This window comes from Arachis hypogaea, chromosome 3, assembly GCF_003086295.3.
Source record: "Arachis hypogaea cultivar Tifrunner chromosome 3, arahy.Tifrunner.gnm2.J5K5, whole genome shotgun sequence".
Taxonomy (NCBI): domain Eukaryota; kingdom Viridiplantae; phylum Streptophyta; class Magnoliopsida; order Fabales; family Fabaceae; genus Arachis; species Arachis hypogaea.
The window spans coordinates 8,263,290-8,278,498 of NC_092038.1; the positions used below are offsets into that span (position 1 = coordinate 8,263,290).

Consider the following 15,209-nt stretch of genomic DNA (forward strand, 5'->3'; position numbering starts at 1 on the left):
CTGCCCATCTATATATTACTGTCTTGTGTTGTTTTGTTTTGGACAGATCAGAACGAAACCATTAATTAATTTCTCATCAAAAAATAATAATAATAATAATAATAATATATACCTAAAAAGTGACTTTGTAAGTGGTGACCCATTTTTCCATTTCTGTGGATCATGCACACACATTTCATTTATATATATAAGCTAGCTAGCTGTGCAGCAATGTTATATATAATATTATTATTATTACTTGATATTTGATTATTTCCAAAAACCAAAGAGTACTAGAAGTACAGGGTTTTGTCTAGTATTCTTGATTTGAGAGAGAAATGGAGAATAAAAGCATTACAACAAGTACTAGCAGTGGAAGTAATGGTGATGATGAGGGAAGTGAGAAGAGAGGAATGTACCTAGTTTGGGAAGACATAACTGTTGTGGTTCCAAACTTTGGCAATGGACACACAAGGAGGTTGCTTAATGGCTTGAATGGCTATGCTGAACCTAACAGAATCATGGCTATTATGGGTCCTTCTGGCTCTGGAAAATCCACTCTTCTTGATTCTTTGGCAGGTTTTTGTACTTTTTTTCATCACCCTTTGCATTTCCATCTTTTCATCAAATATAATAATAATATTTAATATGGTGAAAACTCAACTGCATTCGACTTCACATGAAGTTGATAGCTAAGAATCGTTAAATGATTTTATTGATTTGACTAAATTTTCATCTAATGACTATCAATTATCAACTTCACGTGAAGTTGATTGTAGCTGAGTTTTCACCATTCAATATGTTCATATTTGGTTCTTCATGCCTTAGCTTTCATGTTCGTTATTATATATACTTCTATTTTGGTTTTTATATTGTTATTATTATTTTATTTTATTTTTTTTTACTTTCCATTGGGAAACCTTGCATTGGCCAATATGCATGTTGATACAAACACTCTATAATTTGTCTAAATTATGATATAAAAGTTTCTAAACATCCTATTAACTATTAACTATTAACTACCCATTTGCAAAAACCTTTTTTTTAGTAACTTGATTAATGATTATCATGTTCATTGTTTCAATTTGCATGCTTCTCTTAGATGTGATTGTGATATGATTCAAATCATCCTATGATGGAATAGAATAGAATAAAATAATGTACTTTGAAAGGTGATAAGTATGTCTCTTTCTCATATATTTATTATTTCAAATAGAATCAAATGGTGGTGGGGTTAGTTATTGTTATCTCCCAACAAGATGGGAATGAATAAATTACCCTTATATAGATTTTCTTCAGAAATTTTTACCATTGACCATCTATTTTAGATCAAAGACAAATATTTTCATAGTAAATTATCAAATCATGCAAATTTATTTGATACATTGACACCATACTGCAAAAGTTGAATATTTGTTCAGATAAGTTAACAAAAATGACTTTTATCTTTTTATTCTTTTTTTTTTTCGGGGTTAAATTTTGTTTATTTACATCTAATAACTTAAAAAGTGGATGAAAAAATGGTATAAATTTTTTTTCTTTAATAGAATAAGAATTTAATTTTGATGTACTGTCAATATAAAATAATTTTACACGTGCATTTAATGTTACATCAATAAAAATAATTATTTTTTACATTGACTACATAAATGATCATCTTAAAGAACGGAAGTAAAATATATTTTACACTGAGTGTATCAAGATTAAACTCATAAAACAGACCCAATAGTCTTTCTCTGCAGTTTATCATGTTATTAAATCATGATGTTCCATTGTACCCTGCCAAAGAGAGCCCCATAACATGTCCTTGCATAGATAATTAGGGTGTAGTTAATTAATTGTAGAGGTTATTTTTTAAGTGCCAAAAATAGTATAAAATAATACTTTGATAATACTAACCAAAAAAAATTCAAAAACTCAACAAAACATAGAAAACAGCTGTTGAAAGTTAAATAGCATGATTACTATTTTTTACTATTAATATATGTAAATTAATTATTTTTATTCTATAGTAAGCAATAATGATTTATACTACTACAGGCTACAGATTCTTTTTTTATATAGAATAAATGAGCAATATATGAAAAGTTAAAAAAGTATCCTATTTAATTTGTCACTTCATTTAATTTGAAAGAAAATATTCTTCCTTGGCCTTTCTAAGATAATTATTTCAAGTTTTAACATAGCTAAAGTTAGCCCTACCATCAACTGTCCTCATTTATTTATTTATTTATTTCATGGGATCAAACAAAGAATCATCTCTATCTGGATGAACATTATCTTAGAAAGCATATTTCATTTATTATTGAACATCTACCCTTGGTAGGGACGGTTGCAAGTAATAATAATTTCACTATTATTTGTCATGTATTTGGGAAAAATTAATGCTTATGCTTTAAATGGAAATTAAATATAAAATTATTATATTGCCCTAACAGTGGCCTCGGCGAAAATGTTCTGTATAATTATTAATTAAACATGCACTACTAAAAGAAGTTAAGGTAGGTGGAGATTTTCAGAATCATGTGTATCGGACGGTAGGTTCTACTAATTGATTTAGAAATTGTTGGATGGTGATGATGAACAGTTACCAAATTCTTAAGGTGTTATTAATAATAAGAGAAATATTTTCATTAATTATAATAAAGCATAGTTCGTTACATAGCATAGATATATATACGAAATAGGTGTATGTACAAATTATAAATGAGTTATGTTATGCGTAAACCAAAATCAGCCACTAAAATTAGGCACCAGTATAAAATATATATTAAAATACAAATATACATTAAAAATAAATTAAATTATACATATATTTATACACAAATATACTAATGACTGATTTTAGTGGCTGATTTTAGTATACAAATATTATTTTTTATTATGAATATATATGGTGGCACATTAACATCCTCAGATTATTATTGGAATTATTGATCGCAGGTAGACTCGCTAGGAATGTTATCTTGTCTGGAAATGTGCTTTTAAATGGAAAGAAAAGAAGATTGGACTATGGTGGTGTTGTAAGTAACTATGATCACAATATATATTATTTTTGTATATTATTCCATATCCTTCATTTTTATATCTTACTATCTTTTTTTTTTAGGAAAAATTTTGCCATTTTTTATTTTTATATTGGATTAATAACTATATCTTTTCGAATTAGGATATTAATCTCAAATGTGAAACGATTTAATTTGGTGTACAAAAATTAAACTCTCAATTTAAAAAATAATAAAAAATTACTATGTCAAAATATATCACCCATCTTATTCTCATAAAAAAAACCCGAAAATTTTGCATAACTGTATCTGGCCATCATATCTTTCGTACATCTACATGTGCATTAATTAAACAGATGTATAAAAATTGATAGTAATAGATATACTTGAAAGTTTGTTAGTTGAAAGTTTGTTCAATCATGTTAGAAAAGAAAATACTCACTAAATTAATTATTTGTATTAAATAATATTAAAATATAAAATATATAATACAAATAAATTAAATAATACATATATTTTTATATAAATTCATGGCGATTAATTTTTAATTTTTAGTGTATATATAATATTTTTTTGAAATTTGTTTGTAATGATATCCAGCTTCTAAAGTTAGTGGTTATGAAAATACATTACCAAATATGTTACCAAGAAATGACAGTCTAATCTTTCACTTACCATTCTCCTAAATATTAAAAGAATTAAAAGTTAGATACTTCTAATTGAGATCCAATTTCTATTTTTTTTTCATTTAACAATTTGAAAAATGTTTAAGAATATCTACATAAAATTTAATTTTAATAAACAGCTAGTAGTAGTATAAAGAAATTTTACTAACTATATATCCAATTACATATTTATATGTAGATAAAAATAACAAGTTTTTATATCTACTATGTAAATAATTATTATTTAAATAACTAAAGCGATTAAGCAGTTACTAACGAGTTATAACTCAAATGACATAGTCCTTTTAAAGATTTTTTATTAGTATATCAAGAAAAAACTAAATAATTTTTTGTTATATTTTAATTAATCAATATACTAATTAATGACATGTATTATTTTGTTATGTAAACATTCGTACTATAGGCTTATGTGACCCAAGAAGACATATTGTTGGGAACACTAACAGTGAGAGAAACAATAAGTTATTCAGCAAATCTAAGGCTTCCATCAAGAATGAGGAAAGAAGAGGTAAATGAGATTGTAGAAGGAACAATAATGGAGATGGGTCTTGAAGATTGTGCAGATAGGGTTATAGGGAATTGGCATTTGAGAGGAATAAGTGGTGGAGAAAGGAAAAGACTAAGCATAGCAGTTGAGATATTAACAAGGCCTAGTCTCTTGTTCCTTGATGAACCAACCACTGGCCTTGATAGTGCCTCAGCTTATTTTGTTATTCAAACTTTGAGGAACATTGCTCATGATGGCAAGACTGTAATTTCATCCATTCATCAACCAAGTAGTGAGGTTTTTCAACTTTTTGATGATCTCTTCCTGCTTTCTGGAGGCCAAACTATTTATTTTGGACCAGCTCAAAACTCACTCGAGGTACATATATCTATTAAGTTTAATTATTTTGTTGGTCTTTTTAATTTTATTAAATTTATAAATAGATTTTTATATATATATTTTTTAATTAAGTCTTTACATTACTTTTAATTTTGTAATTAGATCTTTTTCATCTTAAAAATGTTAAAATTAACGAAATATTCCTCCCAAAAAATATTTAATTAAAGGTCCAATTAATTTTTTAATTATGGGTATCTTCAATTTATAGAAAAATATTCTATTAATTTTAATATTTTTTATTCTGACAATAACTTAATTATAAAATTAAAAATAATGTAGAGACTCAATTAAAAAAATATATAAATTTAATAAAATTATAAGAATTAATAATAAAGTAATTTAATCTATCTATTATTATTATGATTATTTTTTATCACAACAACAATTGAGAATATATAGAGGTAATAAAATAGCCTAAAGATTATTATAAATGAAAAAAAAAACATTAAATACATTGAAAATTTAGAAAACTTTCACTCCTACTTTCATAGTCCTACTTTCATAGTTGGCAACCAAAACAAAAAACTTGTGTTGTCAAATAACTATTAGAAGATGTATCTTAAACTTTTGAACCATAAGTTATGTACGTTGTTTTAACTCTTGATTTTTAAAAATTAAAGAAGAAAGTTAGGGACTTAACACTTTTAAAGGGGAAAAAAAGTATAAAATTAGTTAATGTTGGTTCGAATGTAAGAAAAAAAAGTGTTTACTAATATTTAAATCTTCTAAATTTTGAATCTCATTTTAAAGAATAAAGTTTTATCTTTCACAATTTATTTTATAAGCGAAACAAAAAAAAATTATTTAAGAGTAAAAAACACATTTTATCATCTAAAATAAAAATCTAAAATGTAGAAGATTCAAATTCTTTCTCTTTTGAAAATGTATACAAATTAACAATTTATAATCATATAAAACAACCACTAAATGACCAAAATATTTGGAGATTGACTTACATATATTTTTAAAGTTAATAAAGTATGTCTTATCGTTAATAGATAATGCAAAATGAAATAAAATTATTTCATTATTTATAATAGTGCATACATATTATGTTGTTGTCACGTAAGCATGGAAACGATGTAGTTTTAGACCGTGAAGCATTTATTATCTTTTTAGTTTTTATATAATCTTTGTTAATCGATCTCTATTTATCATGTATCCTATCAAAATAGATGAAATTTTGCTCTAAAAATTATTATTTGTATGACAATCTTTCATAAATAAATATGTATCCACGGTTAAATTTTATATGATAAATTCACAGAACATCAAATGTTTACTATTTACTATCGCAAAGGACCAAATTGATAATTTTTTTGAGGGATTAATTAGTTCGAATTAATTCTTCAAGGATGTAAATTGTCATTTTACTCCATTTTTTCCCTCTAAACATATTTTAGATGAAATTTTGGTGAAAATTTAGATTAAAAATCCTTTCAATATTTTGGATATGTTTAGCTTAGCACTTAGATCACAAAACCCTATTTTGATGACAAAAATGATTTTGTCCATTTATTTGTGCAGTTCTTTGGGAAAGCAGGGTTCCCATGTCCAAGTAGAAGAAACCCTTCTGATCATTTCCTTCGCTGTATTAATTCAGACTTTGATACTGTCACAACCACCATCATGGCCTCCCAAAGAATCCATGTATATGTTCTTTATATCATAATTAAATCATCACTTCCCTTGATTAAATTCATTGAGTAATTAATTAATTTAATTAATATTATATTATTATTATTGCTTTTCATCTTCAGGAACAAAACTCATTAACACCATCATTAGGGAACTTATCAACTGCTGCAATCAGAGCAAAACTCATTGAGAGATACCGTTGGTCTGAATATGCAACTGCCGCAAGAACTAGAATCAAACAAATCTCAAACTTTGTAAGTTCTTTCTTTTTAATTTGCTTTCTATCTCTCACTTTTTAGTATATTTTTAAATTAATATATTTAGATACATTCATTCAAACTTCAAAGATTCATTAAAAATAAAAAGGGATGGTAATGAACTTTTAGTATTTTGTATAATACTAGGAGATAACAATTGAAAATTATTTTATTTAATTTAATATTTATAATTAAACCTATACTATTCATAATTATACACTTATTACACATAATATTACTCAATTATTCAAGCAATAATTAAAAAATATAAAATAAAATAAGTAATAATTCAAAAATACAAAATAAAATAATTTTAAATTTATTTAGATTTATTTTTTTATTGTCTCTCGAATATTTGTGTTTCTAGTAGAACGAGTAATTTAATTTAATGTCAAATCATATATAGGGAGTAAGAAATCATTGATATTATTAGTATTATTAGAATTTAACTAATATATATTCTTAGAACACATGTTAAAATTACTAATTGAAATTCTCTTTATAAAAATTATATGTATTTATTAGATTAAAAAGTTTAAAATTTTATAATTAATAATCTTTAAGACACGTTTTAACTAAATAATCAATTATTACTCCAGGAAGGATATGATGGTGAAAGCAAAAGCAAGAATCAAGCGAAATGGTGGAAGCAACTAACAACATTGACTCATAGATCTTTGGTGAACATGAGTAGGGATGTAGGGTACTATTGGATAAGGCTAGCAATCTACATAGCATTATCTTTATCTGTTGGAACAATCTTCTTTGATGTTGGAACAAGTTACAGAGCCATCTTTGCAAGAGGTGCATGTGGGGCTTTCATTTCTGGTTTCATGACATTCTTGTCCATTGGAGGCTTCCCCTCCTTCATAGAGGAAATGAAGGTGTTTCATAAAGAAAGGCTTAACGGATATTATGGAATTAGTGTCTACATTCTATCAAATTTTCTCTCTTCATTTCCCTTTGTTTCAATGATGTCCATTGCCACTGCCACCATAACCTATTATATGGTCAAGTTTCGTCCAGAATTTTCACATCTTTGTTACATCACCCTTGATCTTATTGGCTGCATTGCGGTTGTGGAGAGTTCCATGATGATCATAGCTTCCTTAGTTCCCAACTTCCTCATGGGAGTAATAATAGGAGCAGGATATATTGTAAGTCGTATAATTTTAAAATTAAAGTATACCATTTGTCTCTATTGTTTTCGAAAAGTTTTAAAAATATTTTTAATGAGTTTAATTTTGATGTATTCACAGTATAAAACATAGTCGTGCAATCACATCCGTTATTTTTTGAATGATTATTTACACGGTCAATGTAAAATGTAGTTATTTTTGCTGATGTGGCGTTACGTAATCAGATGCATGTCTAAAACTATTTTACACTGACAATGCATCAAACTATTTAATTTGTTTTAATTTTGTCTCTAACGTTTTCGATAAATTTAAATTTTACCACTAATATTTTCAATAAATTTTAATTTTATCCTTTTAACTTGTCGAAAATTTTAGAGACAAACTTAAAGCAAATCAGACATTACAAATATTTTTGAACCTTTTCAAAAATATATAAAAAAATATACTTTATCCTAATTTTTACCATTTGAACATGCTCTCTTATCATCACATTTATGAAACATAATTGAAATTTGCAATTATTATTAATTACCTGTTGTAATATGGGTGCAGGGTGTAATGATGATGACTGCTGGCTACTTCCGTCAGATCCCTGATCTTCCCAAATTCTTCTGGCGTTACCCAATTTCATACATTAATTATGGGGCGTGGGGATTACAGGTAATAATAATAACTTCATCAGGATTATTACCATTATAAAACCTCTTAAAAGTATGTGATGATCAAATGGATACAAAAAAAATGTGGTTGGAGCCTTGTAATAATGGCATATCTTGTGCCTCCGAAAAGACCACACTCGGGTTCGAGCTGTCTAAGCTAGATGTGGGTGCAATTGTGTGAACCCTCACTATTGTGTGTGTGAGTGCGTAAGTAGTGTAGGTGAGTATTGTAATATGAAAAATTATAAAATGACAAATTATAAGTAGTTTACATCTCGAGATTCTAATGATAAATGGCACTTATAATGCATAACATAACTGTAGTAATCTGTTATTCAACTCCAAAAGTGTTAAGCTCATTTTGTATTGAATAACCAGTTGACTCACATGAGATTTGGTGTTGTCCCACTAATTACACTTCATCTTGATAGTAATGAGAATTGATGTACAATGCAAAGTGAGTACATGTAACATTATTCATTCGACTTACCTAATAATGATTCGTGGGGATGCAGGGAGCATTCAAGAATGATTTGATTGGGCTGGAGTTTGATCCTCTAGTACCAGGTGGTCCAAAGCTGAAAGGAGAAACCATACTCACAACCATGCTTGGCATGAGAATTGAATATTCAAAATGGTGGGACTTAGCTGCTGTCGTCTTCATCCTCATAATGCATAGAGTTCTCTTTTTCATCATTCTCAGATTCAAAGAGCCCGCTTCACATTTTCTTTATAGTATCTATGCAAAGCAAGCAATGCAACGCATCAAGAAGAGGCCATCTTTCAGGAAAACACCATCTTTCTCTTCAAAGAGGCACCAAACACTGCATCCCTTGTCTTCTCAAGAGGGTCTCAACTCACCAATTCATTAAAGATACAACAATCACACAACAACATACTACTGATATTGTATCAGAACTCTTGCAAAGCAAAGAACTTATACAATTTACAATTTACTTATTTAGAAAACAAAAAAGACCACAACAAAACGTTGAAATATGTCTCTTATTTCATTATCTACAATGAAACAGATATATAAGGAAAATAAGTTCACTGAAGTTATATACTATATACTATATATCATTGGTGGTACTGCATTATACCTGAGTATCATTACGCTTTGGAAAACCCATCTGCAACATACAGGCCATTTTCTATGAGGGGATTGATATTCACTTCGTATTTGTTTCTTATATTCTTCTAAGTTTGCCTGTACTGAGAACAAAGGCCATTTACTTGATTGTAACAAATTATGTGAAAGAATCATGCATTATGCATAACTGCATAGTAAACAATGGATATAACAGATGTACAAGAAAAAGAATATTGGAAAGAGACGAGGCCAGAGAAACTGCATAATATCTTATCGAAGCCATGAAATTCTTATATATTCGACTTGAACAATTTCTCTGTTTCATAAGTTTACACAGCTACGCTAGTCATTTGAGTCAATTCAGGAACCATCTAGAGTTACAGAAGAATAAGACCATGTGTGCAGCACATACACTTTTCAAAGGTGGTGCAATCATAGGTCACCTTCAGCTGGTATGGTGTACAGTGGATCAAGCTTGAAACAGAAAAGAATGTAAGTTTCTTTTAAAATTGAAAAAAAAAAAAGAAATATATCAAATGCAGCAGAGGCAGAGTGCGTGTGCACCGCTAGGGTTTTGCAGCAGAGTCGTAGTTAATAATATATGCAAACTGCATCAACCTTTTCACGGTTTCTTCTCAGTAGCCTCTCCATTTTCAACTCGATTATCAAAACCATGGTAGGGAACTTCAATCATTGGCTTGGGAATGGGCCGATCTTGGAAATCCTCGGGAAAGAATTCAAAGTCGGGGCCAAAGTTGAATTTGACCATGCAGTTTGGTTCATTGGGGAGAGTATACATTGAAGCCGCAGGGTAGTATCGACCACCAAAAAGATCCTTGAAAGCTACACCTTGGCACACGCCATTTTTGAAGAAAGATATCTCACTTCCTGCATACAATATGATATTTGGAATCAGGTGATTTTTATATACATGGAACACTTAGAATACAACTTACAGCAAAGGAAATTCAAAATTTATATTACAGGCAAGGGAATTTAATTTATAACAGCGCAAGCAATGACACTTACAAAATCTGATTTGCTACTACAGTAACCAACAAGACAGAGCAAGCACACCTAATTTCCAATAAGCAGATATTCAGTTTGCGGAATTCAAAAAGGAATGTGATTATATCTATAGTGTATAATGAACCAAAGATGCAGTAGTACTGACCATACTTTATACAATCAAATCCCAGATCCAAAAACAATGATCATTTGCCTAGATTGTATCTAATTGCGTTTTGTCCAACAACTCCATTAACAGCCATAAAGAAACCAATAAATTTACTGTATTGTATTATTAACCACTTCCAACCAATTTTATATTGAGGCTGCTCAATCAAATAATGTATCCACAAAAATTTTGTGCCAATTTTTACATACGTCATCCTGGTTCTTGGACAAATCTAGCTAAGGAATACCATCAATGACCTTATTCCAACATTGCAGTCTCATATCTCCTATATTTCCCAAGTGGAAAAAGATTCTCTAAAATGAGGAGATTAGTAAAGTGATAAAGTGAGATATTGATTACCATTGAACTTATAATAATCATAACGTATGCATCCCACTATCTTGAATCAAGGGTGATTAGACTCTCACTTTTTCACTTTACCAACCTCACTTTAGAGGAGCTTGATCCTTTGCAAAATTCTTCCCCTTTTTACCTTCTATTGTCTGTTCCCAACCATAAGGAATTAAATGTAGAAAGGATGGCCCAATGTAGTCTTAGATCCATAACTTACTATTCAAACTTTTTGTCAAATGGGAAGAATGACAATGTCTACCAATCCAATAGAGGAACAAGCCTAGCATTACTTCTAACACACATATACATTATCTTCCAAAGAACCACACTAGGCATTTTATGAGAAGGATTTGAATTTTTGACAAATAGGATATACCAATTTGAGCAAAGAATAGCAATAATGAGAGAATTAAAAAATGAAGCCATAGCAATATGCTTTTATGGCCACTGATATCAATGATGAAGGACGATATAACACATGGCATTCAGGAAGTTTATAGGTAAATTACTTCTAAAGGTATTAAAAACAAAGTTCTTGAGCATCCACCTAAGGGAAAATAGTGGAGCCATATGAAAATTTCGTTGCCCTCACCTCTATAACTTATGAAGCACGGTCTAACGGACACGAGGTACGACATAACACAAGAACGCCGACACACAAATTTCAAATTTGTTAGGTATAAGGACAGAACATATATATAAAATATATAGAATTTTGTAAATAAATTATAATAATATCTTGAAATTTTATTGATATTAAAGTACAAACTAGCCTTTTGTTTTTTATGTGTTTTTTAATTATGCAAAATATTTTAGATAACTTTTTGTATTAATAATTAATAATATATATTATTTCTAAACTCATTTCAAGAATATAGACCAAGAATAAGATTAGATATGCCAATACGCAATCATATTTGGGTGTGTCTAAACATGTCTGGAGAAATACTTTTTTTTTTTATTAAGATAGTCTGACACAGAACACCAGCAAGTCGGACGAGTGTTTATCTGGAATATGTCCAACATGTGGACACAACCTAAATTAAGTGTCCGTGCTTCATATCCTTTAACCTATAGTTATAAAATTTTAGAGCATATTTTTCTGACTCTTCCCACTTGTGGAAAACAAGGGAAAGCTCATTCAACAGTCAAATTTCACTCTCTTCCGTCTCATCTTTTCTTGGCTGTGAGGGGCACGCTTGGACAAAGTATCTCATCTCAGGTAGCTACTCTCAAACTGTCATCACTGCCATCTATCTCTCATGTCTGCTTTCTTAATCTTAAGTGCCTAGTCTCTGTTCTGAGCAAAATCTCAGACTATTTCTGGCCACCTTCACACAAATAATAGACACATGCATTTCTGACTATATCTTTGCTTGTTCGTGAGGTATTAATCGTTCACAGCCGTTAACTATGCAATGGCTGGTTGAAGGACTTCACTTTTTATTCAGTATGTTCTGCAGATCTGCTTTCTATATCTTACATATTTTTAAAATGCTTTCCCTTCTTCCGTACCTGTTACCAATTTCCTTTGAATGCTTTGATTGAAAACATGGCAAGCTGTATTTAGTTCCACATGCTTCAGAGTCTAGATAAAATAATGGATTCCATAACTCAATGTCTCAAACCATTCACAACCATGCAGTACTACAAAAATGATTGAAAATCTTCCCCCTCCTCATTACCCTAAATCACAAACAGGTAATTTGGACTAAACCACTAAGTTAGCAAAAATTAAGCATCCGTTGTTAAATACTAAGAACACATCACATCCATCAACCCCGTTATTCAGCCTTCATTCCCACTAAAAAACTGAAGTTCTAATTCACAACCCTCAAACACCAAGAATCACAATAACTAAACAGAAAACCAACTACACCAAAGTAAAAGATAACAGAGTTCATGACAAAAACAAAGAAAAAGAACAGAAAAACCACTCACCAGGCACAACTTTGGGAGGATCTTCCTTAGCATCTTGAGCAACAACATATCTCTGTCCTTTATACCAAACCAAATGCAGTGGCTTTGGAGCATACTTCTCCCCTTCAGGCAAGTTGATATAGAAACCAATAACATCACCTTCCTTATACCCTTCTTCTCCATACTTCTCCCTCAGAGCCTTATGCACCTTACTCCCATCAATATCCCTATACCCAAAACTATTCCCATCGTAACCAACCGGTGCCTGCAAGTCACCTTTCTCAGTGGACCACCCCAACCGTGTGTGCCCTGTTTCCCCCAAATGCAAAACCCTAATTTCGAAGTACCACGCTCCTTCAACCACCCCTCTCGTTGCCCTCACCATTCTGTAGCCCTTCGTGCTCCCTGCCACCATTCGGTCGTCGCTCAGCTCAACCTTCTCCGCCTTGTACACCTTCGAGAGGCAGATCTTCATCTCCGCCGTGTCGTCGCTCTTGTCCGGGAACCTCGGCACCGGCGTTATAAGCACCGTGTCTTCGCCGTTTGCGCCGTGGTGATTGTTGTTATTGTTGTTAGCCTTGTTCTTCTTCTTTGATTTCTTCGATTTCGTTACCCACACATTGTTGTTCTTCTTCTTAGATTTCTTCGAATTCGTCCCCGTTGTTCCCGTGGCCGTTGTCGCCGGCGTTGACACGGCCGCATTGGCGTCGCCGTTGCTAGCTCCTTCTGGCAATTCCGCAGCCACCGGAGAAGATTCGATCTTAACGGTAACGGTTTCAGCGGTCAATGTGGAGAGCTGCTTCTGCTTCTTCGGGGGAGGTTCCTCGTCGTCCTCGTCGTTGTCACCGCCGCCACCATCGTCTCTTGCAGGCGACTTCGGCGACTTCTTCAGGGAACCTTCATCAGAGACGGGTTCGTCATCAGACATGTCGGAAGGGTCGGGCTCCGATCTGCCGTCGTTTTGAGCTTCCGTTGGCGTGTCGGAGGCGGTGCTGGTGGTTGTTACAGGAGGAACTTCGGCTGATTCCGTATCGGTGCCTCCTCCGGCAGCTACCGCGTCACTGGGAATCGGGGCGTCGCCAACGACGGCGTCAGCGGCCGCAACGGCGGCGGTGGTTGGTGCCCCGTCTTCTTCCTCTTCGTCTTTGTACGAAGCTTTTAAATTATCCATGGCGGTTCTAGGGTTTTTTCTTTATTTGATTTTATTTTCCGAGTGCAATTACTATGACTATGACTCTATGAGGTTCGGAGAAGAAAAGAGAGCGCTTCCGATAACAGAGACACTCTGAGACTCAGAACTCTGAACTGACAGCGACAGAATATTCCTTTACTCAATTGGGTTGGGTTTCGCTTTTTAAAATGTTTTGGATTGGGCTGGGCTTATTGATTTTAGGCTGTTATTGTAGGCCCAATATTGACTATCATAAACAAAAAGAGAAAACCTTGTCCCAAAGAAAATGAACAGGAAGAGACGACATAAAAATCGACTAAATAACCATTTTGGTCCCTATTCACGTAATTATTCAATTTAGTCTCCGAAATTTAAAATTACTCATATTAGTCTTCCAGATTTAAATTTGGGCATTAATATAGTCCCTCGACTCTTTATGACGATGACTAGACAAATAAAATGTTGATACGACACTCTCCCTGCCACGTTGGATAATGAGTACACGACATCATTTATCCTTGACACCCAAACAAGTCAGAAATGAAGAATAGTGGAGACAGAGGAAAAGAAAAATACTTTATTTTGGGTCTCCATTGTTTTTTCTCCCTTTATATACAAAATGACAATATTTCTGACTTATTTGGGTACCAAGGATAAACGACGTCGTTTACTCATCATCATCCAGCGTGATAAAGAGGGTGTTATCTCAACATTGTGTTTGTCTAGTCATCGCCGAAAAGAATTAAAAGACCACATTGATATTTAGACTTGAATTTAGAAGATTAATATAGATAATTTTAAATTTCAAAAACCAAAATAAGTAATCACGTGAATTCAGGGATCAAAATAAAAATTTAATCCATAAAAACCATTGGCATATGCAAATATCCCAATAACTTTGGATTAGGAGATTTGCTTATTCTGGATTTATTTACTTATTTTACTATTTGATAACTGAGATTTGATACAGATTTTCAACTTAACACAAATTAACGTCTTTTTATATTAAAAAAATTAGTAAATTAATTATTATATATTTATATATATTTATGTATGTTCAGCGGTAAATAATTTAAATTAAGTTAATTTTAAAAATGAATAATGATTTCTAGTTAGCAACAGTCCATAAACTAGATAAGAGATTAATACTTAAAAATGATTCTGACAATCAAGTCAATGTATATTTTATATTTCAATATACATTTTATACAAATATTGTTGATTGAATTTTTGTATGTATATTTA

At 31.2% G+C, this 15,209-nt stretch overlaps 2 protein-coding genes across 4 annotated transcripts; one reads left to right on the top strand and one right to left on the bottom strand.

The window, feature by feature from the left end:
- The first annotated feature begins 176 nt into the window (after positions 1–176).
- Positions 177–9,341, top strand: LOC112789267 (ABC transporter G family member 15). The gene is made up of 8 exons (XM_025831096.3): positions 177–558; positions 2,923–3,002; positions 4,074–4,535; positions 6,084–6,206; positions 6,317–6,448; positions 7,051–7,608; positions 8,143–8,250; positions 8,765–9,341. The coding sequence occupies exons 1-8, from the start codon at positions 318–320 to the stop codon at positions 9,119–9,121; spliced, it is 2,061 nt and encodes a 686-aa protein (XP_025686881.1). The 5' UTR covers positions 177–317; the 3' UTR covers positions 9,122–9,341.
- On the bottom strand, positions 8,475–14,116 carry LOC112789268 (protein TRAUCO). Of its 3 annotated transcripts, none has more exons than XR_011879490.1 (4): positions 12,815–14,116; positions 9,755–10,230; positions 9,353–9,459; positions 8,475–8,988 (listed from the first exon to the last, which is right to left on the bottom strand). XR_011879490.1 is itself a non-coding variant. In XM_025831098.3 (2 exons), exons 1-2 carry the CDS (start codon positions 13,962–13,964, stop codon positions 9,965–9,967), a joined length of 1,416 nt encoding a protein of 471 aa, XP_025686883.1. In that variant the 5' UTR covers positions 13,965–14,116; the 3' UTR covers positions 9,611–9,964. The 3 variants fall into 3 exon arrangements, 1 of the variants encoding a protein (XP_025686883.1); XR_011879489.1 differs by having other exon boundaries at positions 9,353–9,464; XM_025831098.3 differs by lacking the exons at positions 8,475–8,988; positions 9,353–9,459 and having other exon boundaries at positions 9,611–10,230.
- Between the last annotated feature and the right edge of the window lie 1,093 nt (positions 14,117–15,209).